Here is a 19,472-nt window from a genome sequence, read left to right as displayed (position 1 = left end):
TTGTCCATGAATTCACAACTAAGTAGTAGAACCAGTATTAGAATGTGGTCTTAGTTACATGCCCAAACAAGGTTTCCTAACAACTCTGCAAATATAGGCATTCTAGCATCCCAGAAATTATGAATAATCAACAAACTATCTCCACTCTGCTGCAGCTCTCCTAATATCTATATCCAAATAAGAAATTACAGTACACATGTGCACACACATATCAGTCATATTCATCATATGTAGTTCTCCAAAAGAACTATACTATATATAAGGCACTATATTACATTTATCAAAATTTGTACCTCTGCATTTGTATCCTCCTTTCCAGGCCTGTGACCCCACCAAGAAAAAAGGGAGCTATGTTCTTTGTTTTAAAGCAGACTCACTCAATTAACACTGTTAGTAAAAAGCAGTTGGCTTTCAACAAAGAGTTGTTGAATAAAGAAAATAATGCATGAGAAAGGGCTCTGTAAAATTGCGAAGTACAAACCAAACGTTTATCAAGTCAACTAAATAATTATAAAATTATATTTTTATTTAAATGTTTAGTATTATAGTTAGAAAAATATAAACTTATAAAGCCAACTTAATAGTAATTATTAACAATAATAAGACCTATAATACTTCTTGAAGTTTCGCTATATGGCAGGCTCAAGGCCTTATCACCTTATTTTAATCCTCACCACAACCCTGTGATATAAGTCCCATTATTTTCATAGAAGAGGGCATGCTTAAGATCACACACAAGAAGTGCAACCCTTTCAATTTCTATATCAAACTCCTTCACTGTATATAAAAATATTTTTAAAGAATTACACAGTACACACATGCACACACACACACACACACATATTCCACAAACCAAAAAGTCATCCACTTAAACATTTAATCCTGTAGGTTTTAGTATATTCACAAATTTTGCACCCATCATTACAATTTAATTTTAGAACATTCTCTTCATCCCCCAAAGAATTTCCATATACAATAGCAATCAGATCTAACTACACATACTTTACATGCATAAAATACGAATTCTTTTAAATAAAGCCTTGAATAAATATATGGATGGATGTATATTTGATAAAGCTAATGCAAAATAAAATCATGAGAGGAATTCTAAATGAGAGAATATGATGTTGCACTGGCAATATCACCATCCATTTGAGTAGGATAAGTAATCAGGGACTGACATCCAATTCTAGTCATTGTGGGTCAAATGTAATTTCAAGAACTTAGCATTTTTGTACGTATTCACAACCAAATAGTAAGGCCAGGATGGAATGTAGGTGAAATAGTGTTCAACACAGTTGCTTTTGATATTCACTCTAAGATTCTATTAGTGTCAAAGAGAAATGCTTAGGAAAATAAAGTCACAAAAGTTATGGAGAAAGTAATTTTTCTCTTTCAGCATGATATATTCATGCACATTTTCTAAGAACACACAGCATTGCATTTGATAATTTACAACAATCATTAAAGCACAATTTAATGAATTCAGCACCCACTTTGAACAATGTAAAGGAACTCACTGTTGGTAAATGCATATCCTTCTTCATTTTCATCACTGTCTTCAGCTTTATAAGGAGGTGGCAGTTTCATGGGAGGCGGAGCAGTTCCTTGCCTCTGAAGATGCAAAATTTGGGAGAAGGGTGAATTGCTTTTGTACAATCCTCTTCTTCAAAGATAAACAGGATAAAAAGATAATCTGCTTCCAGCCTCAGTTATATCACAAGGATTATAAAACAAATGTAATTTACTTTCTTATGTTTATGTAAAAGTGACTGAGATGTAGACACACCAATACAGAAAACAGGAATTAAAACACACCTCTTAAGATTACAGACCTACCCAGAGGGATGCATTCCTTTCCCCAGTTAGAAAGCCAGTTCTATTGAGTTAAGCACAGTTTTCTTTGTTACTAAACCTAGTAATTCAAATGAAAGACACTTCAAAATTAAATCCAAGTGTAAAAGCAATACACTATATTAACTCTACTATTAAACTTTTTATTCAACTGTAGAACATACAGATTTCACTCTTAAAAACATACTTGAAGTGAAATACCAAGATTTTCTAACTGAAAAGATATTCATTTATAATTTGTAGATAGTCAACACACATTTCAAAGTTTTTAAAAAGAAAGAAATCTTTATGATGGATATGTTTTGCATATCTGTGTAAGTAATCTTTAAATTTACATGCTGAATGATATAGCACATCAATATTTGGTTCAAACTCTTAATTAAAGCAGAACAAAACTCTATGATCATGTTACCTTCACAGAATGTAGACATTTTCTTGAACGCTGAGAAAAATAAAACATGCCAGACTTTACAGAGCGATCCAAGTTGCTAAAGAATAGGAACAGATAGACCCAAGCCTCCGCCAATTCCAAAACAATTGGATTAAGATTTGTTTTGCTACAGGATTTCAACAAAGTACATTTAATTATGATTTATATGACAATGCCACTAATGGCAGGATACACTTCAGTAAATGGGCAGTCACTGGGCCATTACAGAAAGCAGGCTTGTAATAAGTTCCTCCAAAAGACAGAACACTATCCAGGATCCATAAAGGAAAACACATACCCGAGTCATTTAATAGTGTCTAACCAAAAATTGATAAAATTCAAGAATGATGAAGGAAGGGAAGATGCCAAATATGAAATGCTTATTAAGCAACAAAAGAATACAGAAACTGACCAGTGTCTCCTTAATTCTGCCTGAAAAAAATATTAAGAGTTAAGTGAACAGTAAAAAAAAAAAAGAAAGCAAATGAATTCTTTTCAGGAAAACCTTTTCCTTAGAACCAAATCATTCTAGGTCAAAGACAACACTCAGAACAAGAACAGCCAACTTTTAAAATAATGTTAAGAGATATAATTCTTTAATAGCACTTTTTTATATTTAAGGGGGAACTGTTTACACACTGATTTAATTAACCCTACCAACACTCTCAAGAAGAATATAGGATATGAATGTCTTGGTCTCCCTCTAGTTTGAATGTGTGTTGCCAGATACCTGGGGCATCTTTCTACTGCACATCTGGGGACTGTGTAGGCAGGGTCAGCCTCTCCCCACAGCAATGAAGGCTGGAGATAGGTATATACCAGGAGGCCAGGTGAATACAGTCTCCATGATGGCAACATAGATAGTGTGGCAACCTCAGCTCCGAAAATAACGCCTGGTACAAAGTAGGCCTTCCTTAAATATGAGTAAATAACTAGTTGCCACTCATACTGTTTAGGTTCTCTGACAATATTAACTTTTGGAAAAATGATGATGATGCAAATGGTTCCTATCCAATAGCACTGCTTATTAATTTTGTCTGGTCGAGATACAAATCATATTAGTCCTGTAGAAAGAATAACTCCAAAGGTTACAGTTTCATTGCCGTGTAAGACATTAACCAGTTTTGTATCTAAATTTTAATCTTACTTAAGCGTCCTTTCTCTCAGCAACTATAAATACTTCACTCTCTCCAATTCTCTCATCTTTTTAGTTTTTTCATTAATGAGTTAAATAAATATCTGGCACCTGTACACTTTACATAATTTTATAGGTCATGTTTTAATTTTTTTTCTTAACTTATACTTTGTCAGTTTTGGAGGTCCCATAGAGATGTTCAAGTAGACTCATATTGTAGAACCAATTAAATAGTGGTGCAATTCATGAGATATTTAAATCCCAGATACATGATTTCTTGGCTCCCACAGTAAATCCCCAGTGGCAACAGAACTTTTTTTTACTTTGTTTCTGCATTTTTTAATTTCTAATTCTATGTTTTTCTTACTGAAAGCACTCTGTATATGAAACTGAGAAAAGCTCTTTCCTCTCATTGTGAGTACGCAATATTTTCCTACCTTCAAAGGGTATTAGTAAATTAGATGTAAGTCTCCTAAAGAATCTCTTTCTGGTAACTTAATAGTCCCAGAGTTTTTAAGAAAACAGTGAAAATAAACTTGTATTACTTAAGATAATTAATTAAAAACAAAAATCTTTTCATAGAAACCACTAACTCGAAAGCATTTTTATGCAAGAATCCAAATTCACAAAATCGAAGTGATTAGGTCATTTAAATTCAGAAACAGGTGTACTTTCTCTCAGATCTCCTTGATCTCATTGGTGTGGAGTATAAACAAAGATATAAAACTATAAAAACACTTATACCAATGTTGAATGATACTTACATGTTTATGTGTTGCGTGTGTGTGTGTGTGTGTAAAAGAATATTGCAAATTCTTACCCATTAACCTGAGTATTATCAGCTAATTCTAAGGTCTAGCACAATGTGGAATATCATGAATGGAACACTGTATTACTTGTTGCTGTTAAGAATGATCTGACAGCATACATCCTGTAACACTAACATGCCCTGAAGAAGTTCACAAAAGACCATTTCGATCTTTTTAAAATGCCTTCATGAGGTTCCCCTTAATCCCAGAGTCTAGCATGTCCAGATTTTTCACTTGAAATAGATGAGTCTTAACCTTATTGAAGTATAATTTACATATAATAAAATGTACTCTTTTTAAGAATTCACCTGGAATAAATAATTTTTATAATGTATTTCACCAACATAATTGTCCCTAAAAATACAGTCATATTAAACTTATAGTTGAGTGCAAATATCCTTGCTATGTATTGAAACTCAATTTGGTTTAATGGAACAAGCGAAAGTTGGTAAGAATCATACATTTATCTTTTTCCTTCTGGGATCTTATGTGCAATTTTCCTGAATCAAATACATTACCTCATTTCCCCAAAGTAATTAAATCAGTAATCAGTTTATTCATTTACGTGTGTTTATTATCTGTGTCCCCACAGACGGATCCCTTATCTGTTTCCTTTTTGACGTTATATCCTGACTGTTGCGCAGTAACCGGCACAGTGTATGTTTCCAATAATTGATGAATGCTCAGACCTTAGAATCAAAATATAAATTCAAAAAACCCCAGCAATAAGATAGCCTAAGTATTCTGAGAAACCCACTAACCACATTAAAATTACAGTTTCAAAAATGTGTTTTTGTAACATAGTATCAGGAACAGAAATATCAATAAATTCTGAATGGTATGTGACAATTCCTGGTAGCCTGATGCCAGTGATTTTGTTTTGTTTTGAGGATCTTTATTCAATCAACGAGTAGGCATTGTGTGCCTGTTAGGTGTCCAGCAATGGGGATTATATGAGAACAGAGATCCCTCCCTCATGGATCTTATATTCCAGTCCCTTTCAGATGCCATGTTTTGTGGGTGTTCATGTCTTGTCTCAAATTGCTTTAAAGCAGCAGTCTCTGAATTCTATATTGTTTGCTTTGCTCCACTAGAATGCCAGCTCTGGGAGGGCAGGGGACTTTTGTTTGTTTTTAAAAGTTTTATTGTGTATATTGAAATATATATAATTAACATATAAAAAACCACATCCATTTCAAAGTGTACAATGACTATAATCGAGATCATGTCTATTACCATCACCCCTGAAAGTTTCCCCATGCCTCTTTTTAATCCCTCCTTCCCACCCCTTACCCTGGCACCCCATTCTCTTGAACTACTTGTCTCCTTTTTGGTCAATACTGGTTGTATTTTCATGCAGTTTCTACTTATTTTTATCTAGTGAGAGCTAGGGAATTAATTAGCTCCAAGTCTCCACTTGAAGTCAAGCAAGGCGGGAGATGGAAGTAAAGACATCACCCTTCCAGAGCCAACCCCTGCAAACAAAGCCTATCATACCTCCAAAAGATGGAGAAATAATTCTGCAAGATTTCTCCTGCAATCTATACATAACACTTCTATACCACGGTCTCCCAGAATCTACCTGTTATCTGTGTTTATTAACAGTTGCCAAAAACAAACCATAGAATCCTGCACCCATAGTATATGCTACTGCTAATCAGAATATAATATTTGTGATTAAGATCTGAACTCAAAGAAGGTGGCCAACCAGGTTAAAACAGACAATCCTACAATTCAGTAAGCAATCTTATGTTACTTTTCCTTTTCCTTTTGCAGAACCCTTCCCCCAAATCCTTAAGAAGTCTTGATCAGCCCTAATGCACATGTCTGTAAATTAACATTGTCCTGAGTGTTCAATTCAGTTATAGCTTTTCCTCTCTTTTAACAGGGTGGAATTGACAATAAAGTTAAAAACAAACAAATCAATCAAACAAACCAAAATCTTGATCACAAGTTATAGTAGGAAATGTTTCCTGGACTTGAGGTGGAAGGAAAAAAAGAAAAAAGAAAAACCAGTATTCCTTGAGTATTCCTTAAAAGCCGAGAAACACCCAGGCTGGTGACCAAAATTCAATCTGTGTGTGGCTCAAAAATTTCCAATCAAAAATACCAGGCAAACACAAAAAGAAAGCTGAGATACTTTCAGTGATATTAGATGAAACAGATGTCACATATTAATAATATGGCCAATTCCCTAGGATGATATAGAAATTTATAACTTGTAAACGTCTAGTAAATTAATTTGAAGAAATGTAAAATAAAAACTGACAAAATAAATTCAAAAATAGGCTAATTTTGCCATCAAATGGGGAGATTGTTAGGTTACCCTGACCTTTCCCCCCTAAAAGTCAGTTTGCACATAAATTATCTGAATAACTCAATTAATTAATTTGCCTTAACAACTTTGCATAAAAACCTGTACTTAATAACTAGATAACAGCTATTCTTTTAAACCACAAGTATACGTTTAGAATAACTGACAATGTAGTAGGCCATGGAAAAGTCTCAATGAAGGTAAGAGAATATTGAACACAAACCACAATCTCTGATTATAACTAAAATATATTAAAAAATAATAACAGTTTTAAAAAATATTCAAATAGAGATATAACCATACATTTCTAAATAAACTAGGGTAAAAAAGAAATCATGTCGGGAGCTAAAAAACAACTAAGTACTAAACGAGAGAAATTAAACTTAAAATCTTGGGATGCAGGTAAAGAGGGACTCAGAAGGAAAATAAATGATTATTTTAGAAAAGAAAAATGACTAAAAATTAATAAATTCTATTACCTGATAAAGATTATTAGCAGGAGAAAAGGAGAAGAAACACTAACGAAGAAGGAAGTCAATATAAAGATAAGAACAAAATTACTTAAACAGAAAAAGATACAACAAGAAGACTAACACAGTTCAAAAGTTAATTCTTCAAAAAGAGGAATTAAATAGAAAATAACTTTTAAGATTAAGAAAGAAGTGTAAAAAAAACTATATTTAGATAGAAAAACCAACTACTATGGAGAGAGCATTGATAACACAAATTAAGAGAATACTTGAACACCTTTATATCAAAAAAATGTAAATAGTGATACATCCTAGAAAAGAGTCAGTAACCAAAACCGATTCTAGGAGAAACAGAAAATGTGAACAGTTCAATAATTATTAAATAACTGAATTGATATTTTAGATTTTTCCTACATAGAAAACACAGACTTACTATGGCTTCATAGGCTAGTTTGACCAAACATTTAAGGAATAATTAACATTTTGCACAAATTCTCAGAGAACTGAAAAAAAAAAAGAAAATTTCATCATGATTTATTTTCCCTATTGCTAATATTTCACTTAGGGTTTTGCATTAGTGGTCATGAATGAGATTTGCCTGGAATTTTCCATTTACGTACTATTCTATCTGTAGTTTGTTATATGAGACTATAAAATGAGTAGTAGGAATATATTTTTTTCTCTTTCTTTAAGTCTAGAAATCAAGATAGGTTCAAAGTATAAGATCCATTAATGTAATTTACCACATTAAGGGATTCAGGAGAAAAAAAAATTAACTACACACAATTATTTCAGTAAATACAGATAACAATTTAATAAAATTCAATGCCAATGCCATTTATTATAAAAATCTTAGCAAAATAAGAATAAAAGCAAATACACACTTAATCTTAAAGATTATCCACAAAAAATTAAAGAATACATCATATCCAATGATGAAACATTTAAAAGCATTTTCCTAAATATCAGGAGAAAAAAAATGGCAAGAATGTTAGCTATTATTACTTCTATTAAACATAGTAGAGATCTTAGCAGACATAATAAACAAGAAAAAAGAAAGACTGGTAAAGGAAAAAGAAAACTGCCTTTATCTGAAGTGATTATTATTAGCTATATAGAAAAATCCAGAAATAAAAATCTATACATATAGAATTAAAATATGAGATTTATATTCTTTTTAACAGTACTTTATATACACATATGGAGAACATAGCCAAAGACACTGGAAAGCTCAACATGAAATATTTAATAAGTAAATCTTTAGGTAGTGGGTTTACAAATGATTTTAATTTTTTTATTTCAGCATTTGGGTTTTCCCAGTGTTCTACACTAGATCTTATTTTATGAAAGAATAAGAGAATAATATTAAAGATGTCAAATAAATATATAAAATCAATTTTATGTCTACACACTAGCAACAAACAAAATACAATTGAAATAAAAGAAAAATTCAGTAAGTTCTAAAATGGTATATATATATATATATATATATATATATATATATATATATTCCATATAATCTCACTTATAAGTGGAATCTAATGAACACAATAAACTAGTGAGCAAAATAGAACCAGAAGCACCAAAACATGGAATAGACTGATAGCTGTAAGAGGGGAGGAAGGAGATGGGGACAGATTGAAAGAAAGTAAAGGGATTAGTAAAAGAACACAAATGAAGGACCCATGGAATGAACAATGGTGTGAGCACTGACTATGGGAGTGAGGGGCGGGGAGCAAGGGTGGAAAAATTGATGTATAAAAGAAATATCATGTTAATGGTTAAGAAGGCTCAATATCATAAGGATGTAACTTCTTTTCAAATTAATCTATAGATTTGACACAATTCCAATCAAAGTCCCTGGAGAGCTATTTTTGTGGAATTTAACGAGCCAATTCTAAAACCTGTCTGGAAAAGAAAAAGGACACAGATAGGTAAGACACTTCTAAAGAAGAAGAAATATGTAAAGGAAATCGTTCTCCTAGAAGATAAGATTTACTATGAGAGATGAAAAGAAAACTCAGAAACAGACTCCAACTGATAACCTGAGATATGACAAAGGTCGTTTGCCAACCAGTAGGTCAAGGAGGGCCTATTTTTAAAGAGCGGGATAATTAGTTATCCTTATGAAAAAAGGTAAGAAATTCACCCCTTACTGACACCATACCCTTAAATAAATTTTAAATCAACTAATTCTACTAGAATAGAGGTGGGAAAACAGGAATAGATGATTAATTCTGATTCATGTTAGGGAATGCTCCTTGGAGGATAAAAGGAAGTGCAATATGGGCAATGGCTTTCCAGGCTGAGAAAACACCAAGATCAAAGTCTCAGAAACTCCCAAGTGTGCAAGGCATTTTCTGGGGATGGACAACTAGCCCAGCTGAAGAGAAAAGAGAGATCAGGATGACAATGGCTGATTGGTGTTTTATAACATTTTTACATCTATGCTTCCCTAGGTTTCTGGCCTTCACCCTGGACAGTTAAGCTCAAAGAAAGCAAATACTATAAATTCAGTACATCTACTCGAATACTCACCAAGATAACATTCTTTTTTTTTTTTTTCTTTCCCCCACTAAAAAAAATTTTTTTGTTTGTTTTTCCATTACAGTTGTCTCTCTTTTTTTTTTTTTTTTCCCTCTTGCTTCCCTGTATCCTGCCCCTCCCTTCCCCCACATTCAGTCCCCACTCAGTTGCCCATGTCTGTGGGTCATTTATACATGTTCTTTGATTTTACACTTCCCCTTCTTACCCCCTTTTCTCCCTCCCCCCTACCCCCTTGTTACTGTTAGTCTACTCCTTGTTTACATACCTCTGGTTCAATTTTGCTCATTTGTTTGTGTTGTTCATTAGTTTCCTGTAATAGGTGACAGCATAACGTATTTTTCTTTCGTTGCCTGGCTTATTTCGCTAAGCATAATTCTCTCTAGTTCCATCCATGTTGTTGCAAATGGTAGAAGTTCCTTCTTTCTTTCTGCTACATAGAACTCCATTGTGTAAATGTACCACAGTTTTTTGATCCACTCATCTACAGATGGGCATTTAGGTTGTTTCCAGCACTTGGCTATTGTAAATAGTGCTGCTATGAACATTGGAGTGCATAGGTTCTTTTGAATTGGTGTTTCAGGATTTTTCGGATATAATCCCAGTAATGGAATTGCTGGTTCAAAAGGCAGTTCCATTTTTAGTTTTTTGAGGAAATTCCAAACTGTTTTCCATAGTGGCTGCACCAGTCTGCATTCCCACCAGCAATGCACCAGGGTTCCTGTTTCTCCGCATCCTCTCCAGCACAAGTTGTTTGTTGATTTGTTGATTATGGCCATTCTGACTGGTGTGAGGTGGTATCTCATTGTGGTTTTTATTTGCATCTCTCTGATGGCTAGTGATGTTGAGCATATTTTCGTATGTCTATGGGCCCTCTGTATGTCTTCTTTGGAGAAGTGTTTGTTCAGGTCCTTTGCCCATTTTTTAATTGGGTTGTCTGTCTTCTTGGTGTTGAGTCGTATGAGTTCTTTATATATTTTGGAGATCAATCCCTTGTCTGAGATGTCATTGGCGAATATATTTTCCCATATGGTTGGTTTCCTTTTCATCTTGCTGATGTTTTCTTTAGCTGAGCAGAAACTTTTTAGTTTGATGTAGTCCCATTTGTTTATTCTTTCCTTTATTTCCCTTGCCTTAGGAGATATATCAGTGAAAATGTTGCTACGTGGGATATCTGAAATTTTCCTGCCTATTTTTTCCTCTAGGACTTTTATGGTATCACGGCTTACATTTAAGTCTTTGATCCATTTTGAGTTTATTCTGGTGTATGGTGTAAGTTGGTGGTCTAGTTTCATTTTTTTGCATGTCCCTGTCCAGTTCTCCCAACACCATTTGTTGAAGAGGCTCTTTTCATTCCATTTGATGTTCTTTCCCCCTTTGTCAAATATTAGTTGACCATATGAACCTGGGTTTATTTCTGGGCTCTCTATTCTGTTCCATTGATCTATATGTCTGTTTTTATGCCAGTACCAGACTGTTTTGATTACCGTGGCCTTGTAGTATAGTTTGATATCAGGTATTGTGATTCCTCCTACTGTGTTCTTCTTCCTCAAAATTGCTGTGGCTATTCGGGCTCTTTTTTGGTTCCATATAAATTTTTGAAGTATTTGTTCTAGGTCTGTGAAATATGTTGCTGGTATTTTAATAGGGATTGCATTGAATCTATAAATTGCTTTGGGTAGTATGGACATTTTAATGATGTTGATTCTTCCCATCCATGAGCATGGTATATGCTTCCATTTATTTGTATCTTCTTTAATTTCTTTCTTCAATGTTATGTAGTTTTCTGAGTACAGGTCTTTTACCTCCTTGGTTAAGTTTATTCCTAGGTATTTTATTTTTCTTGTTGCTATGGTAAATTGAATTTTTCTTTCAGTTTCTATCTCTGAGTTTTTATTGTTGGTGTATAAAAATGCCTTTGATTTCTTAATATTGACTTTGTATCCTGCTATTTTGCCGAATTCACTTATTAGGTCGAGTAGTTTTTTTGTGGAGTCTATAGGGTTTTCTATGTACACTATCATGTCATCTGCAAATAATGACAGTTTTACTTCCTCTTTTCCAATTTGGATGCCTTTTATTTCTCTTTCTTGTCTGATTGCGGTGGCTAGAACTTCCAAGACTATGTTGAATAGGAGTGGGGAGAGCGGACATCCTTGTCTTGTTCCTGATCTCAGGGGGAATGCTCTCAGTTTTTGCCCATTGAGTATGATGTTGGCTTCAGGTTTCTCATATATGGCCTTTATTATGTTGAGGTATGCTCCCTCTATTCCCATTTTGCTGAGAGTTTTTATCATAAATGGGTGTTGTACTTTATCAAATGCTTTTTCTGCATCTATTGATATTATCATGTGGTTTTTGTCTTTCATTTTGTTTATGTGGTGTATTACGTTTATTGATTTACGAATGTTAAACCATCCTTGCATCCCTGGGATGAATCCTACTTGATCGTGGTGTATGATCTTTCTAATGTGTTGCTGGATCCGGTTTGCCAATATTTTGTTGAGGATTTTAGCATCTATGTTCATCAGCGATATTGGCCTGTAGTTTTCTTTCTTTGTTGTGTCTTGACCTGGTTTTGGAATTAGGGTTATACTGGCTTCATAGAATGAGTTTGGCAGTCTTCCCTCTTCTTGTATCTTTTGGAATAGTCTGAGAAGGATAGGAGTTAGTTCTTTCCTAAATGTTTTGTAGAATTCACTTGTGAAGCCATCCGGTCCAGGGCTTTTGTGTGCTGGGAGTTTTTTGATTACTGCTTCAATTTCACTAGCTGTTATTGGTCTATTCAGACTTTCTGCTTCTTCTTGATTCAGTTTGGGAAGACTATAGGTTTCCAGGAATCTGTCCATTTCCTCTAGGTTGTCAAATTTCTTGCCATACAGTTGTTCATAATAATTTCTTATAATCCTTTGTATTTCTGTGGTATCAGTTGTGATTTCTCCTCTTTCATTTCTGATTTTATTTATTTGGGTCCTCTCTCTTTTTTTCTTGATGAGCCTGCTTAAAGGCTTGTCAATTTTGTTTATTTTTTCAAAGAACCAGCTCCTACTTTTGTTGATCTTTTGAATTGTTAGTTTAGACTCTATGTCATTTAATTCTGCTCTGATCTTGATGATTTCCTTCCTTCTACTTGATCTGGGCTTTGCTTGTTGTTCTTCCTCTAGATCTTGTAGCTGTAGGGTTAAATTTTTTATTAGATATTCCTCTAGCTTTTTTAGGTAGGCCTGTATTGCTATGAACTTTCCTCTTAGGACTGCTTTCGCTGTATCCCATAGGTTTTGGGTTGTTGTGTGTTCATTATCATTAGTTTCCAGAAACTTTTTGATTTCTTCCTTGATGTCATTGTTAACCCATTCATTATTTAATAGCATGTTATTCATTCTCCATGAGTTTGAATGTTTTTGAGTTTTTTCCTTGAGGTTGATTTCCAATTTTAAGCCATTGTGATCTGAGAAGATGCTTGATATAATTTCAATTTTCTTGAATTTGTTAAGGCTTGTTTTGTGTCCTACCATGTGGTCTATCTTTGAAAATGTTCCATGTGCACTTGAGAAGTATGTATATTTTGCTTCTTTGGGGTGAAAACTTCTATATATATCGACTAAGTCCATTTGATCTAGAGTGTTGTTCAGTGCCTCCATATCTTTGGTGTTTCTTTGCTTCGAAGATCTGTCCATTGTTGACAATGGGGTGTTAAAGTCCCCTACTATGAGTGTGTTGTTGTCTATATCTTTCTTGGAGTCTTTCAAAAGTTTCCTTACATATTTGGGTGCTCCTAAGTTTGGTGCATATATATTTATAAGGGTTATATCTTCTTGATGGATTTTTCCCTTAAGTATTATGAAATGCCCTTCTTTGTCTCTTTTTATGGACTTTGCTGTGAAATCTGTTTTGTCTGATATAAGTATTGCTACCCCGGCTTTTTTTTTCATGTCCATTTGCTTGGAATACATTTTTCCATCCCTTTACTTTCAGTCTGTGTAGATCTTTTGTTCTAAGGTGGGTCTCTTGTAGACAGCATATATGTGGGTCATTCTTTCTAATCCATTCAGCTACCCTATGTCTTTTAATTGGAGCATTTAATCCATTTACATTTAAGGTTATTACCGATAAGTACTTATTCATTGTCATTTTTCCCCTTTGTACTCGTGTTCTTCTCTGTCTCTCTCTGTTTCTTTATCTTCTTAGAGCAGACCTTTTAGCATCTCTTGCATTGCTGGTTTGGTGGAGATGTATTCTTTTAGCCTTCTTTTGTCTTGGAAGCTCCTTATTTCACCCTCCATTTTGAATGAGAGCTTTGCTGGGTATAGTATTCTAGGTTGTAGGCCTTTGTTTTTCATTGCTTGGAATACTTTTTGCCATTCCCTTCTGGCTTGTAGTGTTTCTGCTGAGAAATCTGATGATAGCCTTATTGGAGTACCCTTGTATGTTATTAGTTGTTTTTCTCTTGCTGCTTTTAGGATCCTCTCTTTGTCTTTGAATGTTGCCATTTTAATTATGATGTGTCTTGAGGTGGGCCTGTTGGGGTTCATCTTCATTGGGACCCTCTGTGCTTCCTGGACTTGCGTGACTCTTTCTCTCGTCATGTTAGGAAAGTTTTCTGTCATTAGTTTTTCAAAGAGGTTTTCTATCCCTTGCTCTTCTTCTTCTCCTTCTGGAATTCCTATGATACGGATATTATTACGTTTCATGTTGTCCTGCAGCTGTCTTAGAACCTCTTCAGTCTTGTTCAGTCTTTTTTCATTTTGTTGCATTGTCTGGGAGTTTTTGTGTAGGTTGTCCTCCAGCTCGCTGATCCGATCTTCTGCTTCCTCTAGCCTGCTTTTAATTCCTTCTACTGTGTTCTTCAATTCAGAGATCGTATTTTTCATTTCCTCCTGGCTCTTATTGATAGCTTCTATGTCCTTTTTCATGCTCACGTAATTTTCTGTGAGTTCCTTGTAGTTTTTCTGGAGTTCTTTGAAGTTTCCGCTGAGCTCATTCAGCTTCTCCATAATCCATGTTTTGAATTCCATATCTGATAGTTCGCTCCCCTCTATTTCATTTAGCACTCTTTCTGGGGATTCTACCTTTCCTTTTGATGGGAGGTTGTTTCTCTGTCTCCCCATTTTTTTGACTCCTATTGTTTGTTGGTGCTTCTTGGAATCAAGATAACATTCTTATTAATTGTAGCTTAGATAAGCAAATAGAAACCCAAAACATTTTTTAAAACCTTGAGAGGTTCAAGTTACCTTTTCTTTTTTTTCTTGGTTGTCTTGGTCCTGGTTATTAGTGACTTTGTTGGCTTTGTTAGGCACATTAGGAATGACCTACCACCAAAAAAAAAAAAAAAAAAAGAGAGGGAGGAAGAAAATATTTAAATGTTACAATCATTAAATACAATTCAAGGCAAACAATACAACTTGGGAAATCAGACAACCAATTAAATTGTGGTGTGTGTGTGTGTGAATGAGTAATCAAGGGGTAATAAATCCACAAATTCAATTTAAGATGAATTTTTCTTTCCTTTTAATACAGAGTCTACAGAAAAAATTAACTTTTGGAATAAATAAGAAAATCAGAAATGTTTTACTTAAGTATAAAACAATAGTAATGATATATCACCACATATTCAGTGCTTCCTATGTGAACAGACACTGTGCAAGCACTTAATATTTATCTCTCTATTTAATACATACAACACCCTAAATTATAGTTCAAAAACTGCTGGGTCTACTGCTTTGGGATGAGTCAGAAGGTCAGTTGCCATTCATAAAGTTTACACTGTTTGTTTTGCAGATAGCAGAAAAATATATTTCTGTACATATATCATTAGCAAAATTAATACAAAAGGCTTATCCAGAAGACTACATCTTGAAGAAAAGTAAAAGACAACCCATTTCTTGTGAAAGTAAAAGTATATTTATATATGATTAGTATGAAAAATGTACATGTGTCAAAAAAATTTAGGCACCACTATGAAACAACGGTATTAGGAGGTACAAATGGGATATAGGAAAAATGAAGAAAACAACACATGAAAATGAACTTAATGAACTGAAGAGATGACCCTAATTTCAAAAGTGTTTGTTTTTGAACATTAAAAAGATATATGATGCCACTGTTAAATGTAGTTATGTTATTAAGTGGGAAAAAATGACCTTGGCATAGAAATTATTTATAGTGGGTTCTGCTCTCAAATAAGCATTTGCTAAGTAAATCTAAATGGATACACGCATGTCATTCTAGTATGCTAAAAATGCACTCAAGAAACTCAGGAGAAAAGGTTTGAAAAGGTAATATATTATCGATGCACCTAAAACATCTGCTAAAAGCATAAGTACAAAAAAATAAAATACAGCTCAAAGAAAAAAAAGGGTAAATATTTAAACGCCACTGCTCAGTGCATGGTGTTGATGAGAATTTCCATGCAACCAAGGCACCGTTAGACATAGAGCCTTCGATGGGCCCGACATTAGAAAATGACTTCTTTGGGGGGCTTTGAGGGAACAGCTCAAAGTAATGTAAACTGGTCAAAGATGATTAAGCATTTGGCTGTATTTCCTACTTCTGTGATGATCGACACTACCTGTAACAATAAATGAGCTAAACAGAACACCATTTTGAAAAGATGTGAACCTTGATTCCTTTCATTGGTTTATTCAACAGGAATTACTTTGTGCTAAAAAATGGAACAAGTCCTGGACTCAGTAATTAACATCATGTCCTGAATATGCTCCCTTGGCTAGGACCACAGAGAGTTCAATGCTTGATGAACCAAATTCACAACATGGCAGTCTGTGATGCTGCATGGGGGATAAATGGGGGGAAAGGGACATGATCATGGCATGACGCTAAAGAGACTTCCTTTTTCTTTTTCTGAAGATTTGAAAGAAATTGTACTGTTAACGTCATCCAGGCAAAAATTTCCACCTCAGCTCACCAGCAAAGGCTGGACTGAAAGCTTGACTTTTTTGGTTGACATTATAACCTATTTTATTGAGTGCTTTCAATATTTTTTTGGCAGAGCATTTGAAAGTGGCCTCACAAATATATAATTTGATTGGCTCATTCTAGTTCAAAACTGCTTCTCTGGAAGTATCATTTGGCAGGGAACAATCATGCCAATTTTCCTATTGAACTCAGTTTCTAGAAATAAAAGCGATGGAGTAAACTACTTTCTCAATATTATAAAAGTTTAAAAGTAGATTCCAAAAAAGAAAAATCTTGAATTTCAAATAGGATGAATACGAGAAGGCTTTAACCAGTTCACTTCTCTCAATTGGTCCGGATGGTGTGTAAACGCAGTGCTAAGACTAAAAGGGACTGAGCTGCAATGCGATGCATCACAGCAGAGCTGCCCAAGTGGGGTGAGGCTGCAGCCCACTGTGTGGACAGGTTACAAGGATGGCGAAATAGCATATTGATGTCCTAGCTGTTGGGGCATCTGTTTGCCCATTCTGACATACAATTATTATTTTCTGTATGCCTTGATATAGAAAAGGTTGAAAAGCAATATAGTACTGTATTGGAAAGCAAATGTTAAAAATATGCAGTTTTTCTAGGGTTCAGACATGACTATGTGTTGAACAGCTGTCTTCCATTATAAAGTTAAAAAAAACACATTGCTTCCACATACAGGGCTTAAGGGTGACATTTCTGCTGCACACTGCAATATAAAATACACATCCTGCCATGGACATCTGCATATCAGAGTTCTAATTCCATACCAAAAGAGTGATTTCTTATGGGGAAAAAATTATGATTAAATACTATTTTTGAATTTAGAATCTCCAACAGAATATACAATACATGTTTACATTTTTACATGCTTCAATAAATATACAAACATTTGATAATATCTCTAGAATGTTTCATAAATGACACTCTTTATGTTCAAAGTATTTTATAAACAAAATAACTGGCTCAGAAAAGTTTAGTAACTCGCCTCCAAGTTAGCAAAGCTGGTAAATAGGGAATCAAGAAATCCAGAAACATTCTGTTTGACTCCATAGCCTGTGACTTACACCAAAATACACTGGAATGACTCAGATTTGGAGATCAAAACTGGAGTAAATAAGGGAAAATTAAAATTAATAACCTAATTTCTATGAAACCAATGCTTTTTCTAGGTACTACTAGAGTAAAAATGAAAATATGTGGAAAAATACTTGGAGGCTAAAACTTAGTTTACAGATAGAGAGAATATCTTTAAACTTTTTGAAAGTATTAACTAAAGCTTACTCTTGGAGTGGATGACAAGCTCTGAACGACAAACACTACAGGGTTTCCTGCATTCTTAATGGCCTCGACTGCTTCGCTGTGTGAGGCATTCTGCAAATCTACTCCAGACACCTACAACACACAAGTAATTTATTTCAATTAGAAAGACAGTAGATACTGTGGATAGGTTAATTCAAAGTTCATGTGTATTACATAGTTATGAGAACTGCCAGAGTCTAATGAATTAGACCAAAGCCAGGGAAAAAATAATAATAATAAGATTGGCCCATGAAAAGCTTTTCTGTTTGTGGACACATTTAAGAAAGTACTAGATTGTCTTCAAGAAAAGTAAGACAAATATCTTAATAACAATAGTCCTGATTAAATGAAATTATTCAAAATAGTAGCTCAATCCATAACAGAACCTTAAGCTCTGAGCTTATAATGTCGCCCCTACCACTAACACAGTACATAGTTCTTGGTGCGAGTAGGGGAGGGTGGGGGATGTCTCTGGACTCTTCTCTCAATTAAACTGAGAAGATAATTTTAAGCAAACTCTCCATTATCACAATTGAGCAGTTGAACATTTCTGAAATTATGTTAAAAAAAGAAGTATGAAAACATCCATAGTTTCTTTCACTAAAAGTATAAATGGCTACTTATTACATAAATCTTAGAGAGTTTATTTTGAGAATATGCCAATAATCTCCAAGATATTCTATATTTACCAAACGTATTTAACAGAACCAGTTTTTCAAAGCAACAATGTAACAAAGCTTTGGTAATTGTTGGCTGGCTTATGGTCAGTGGATAGTGACAATGTGCCATAAGGGGACCAAAGAAATAGGAAAGTGGGTGGAGAGAGATATGGGATCAAAGTAGGGTTTTGCTTTTAATATGGAAGATATAACAGCAATAATGATGCAGTGCAGAGGAAAAAGGAATGGCAGAGAAGTGACAACTGTAGAGGCAAATGCTTGAACGGTGAAGAGGGAATGACCTCTACTTCACAAGTTTGAAAGATTGGCTTTAGATAGAAGCACACATCGTTCATTTGTCATTACAGATACTGTTAGAAAAAAGATTTGGCATGCAGTGGGAGCAAGGGGAAGCTGCCTTTTGACTGCTCCTATTTCGTCAATGAAATAAGAAACAAGGACCATGAAGTGAGATTAAGGCCGAGGAAGAGGTACGGGAGGTTTGGAATAGTTACCTATAAAAGTAGGAGACTGAAACAACTGGGGAATATTACAGGATTACAGGACAGAACCAAAGACCCACTTGAAGGGATGGTCATGAATATAAAATGAGACCAGAAAAAGTATGGCAATTATTTTCTCTGGTGATAATAGAGACCTGAAATAAGCAAAGAGTCGCTCAAGTTCAGTGAAAGGAGAGAAGACCAAAGAGTTGGAAGTGCATGCAAGGGAGAAATTAGGATGATCTATCACTGAATCTGAGCAGAGTAGGAAGAAAAGTGAGCACCCCGGAAGCTGAGGCACAGAAAAGTGAGGGCTCTCATGTAGGAGATAGAAGCCCAGTGTGCTAGAGGGATTTAAGGGCAGGTGAGTCCAAAGGATGGTGAAAGATGGGAAAGAAGAGAGGTGAGGTCAGGAAGGCAGCTGAAGCATATCAGGAGAGGTCCAAAAGGCCATGGTAAGAACTTCGGCTTTAGATTTTAATGCTCTGTAAAAGCTCTCTTCTCACATGAGTT

At 34.5% G+C, this 19,472-nt stretch overlaps 1 protein-coding gene across 1 annotated transcript in view; it reads right to left on the bottom strand.

The window, feature by feature from the left end:
- The window catches only part of PATJ (PATJ crumbs cell polarity complex component), a 319,938-nt gene that overhangs the window by 176,755 nt on the left and 123,711 nt on the right, over positions 1-19,472 (bottom strand). The window contains exons 25-27 of the mRNA XM_090269550.1: positions 17,780-17,890; positions 14,788-14,865; positions 1,521-1,614 (exon numbers count right to left, since the gene is read on the bottom strand). Of these exons, the coding sequence (XP_090125676.1) occupies positions 1,521-1,614; positions 14,788-14,865; positions 17,780-17,890 (283 nt within the window). The remainder of the gene's footprint in view (positions 1-1,520; positions 1,615-14,787; positions 14,866-17,779; positions 17,891-19,472) is intronic.

This window comes from Furipterus horrens, unplaced genomic scaffold (assembly GCF_987537825.1).
Source record: "Furipterus horrens unplaced genomic scaffold, mFurHor1.1.pri manual_scaffold_3, whole genome shotgun sequence".
Classification (NCBI taxonomy): Eukaryota; Metazoa; Chordata; class Mammalia; order Chiroptera; family Furipteridae; genus Furipterus; species Furipterus horrens.
Note: the sequence above shows the minus strand (reverse complement) of the source record. Positions and strands in the feature narration are given on the sequence as shown.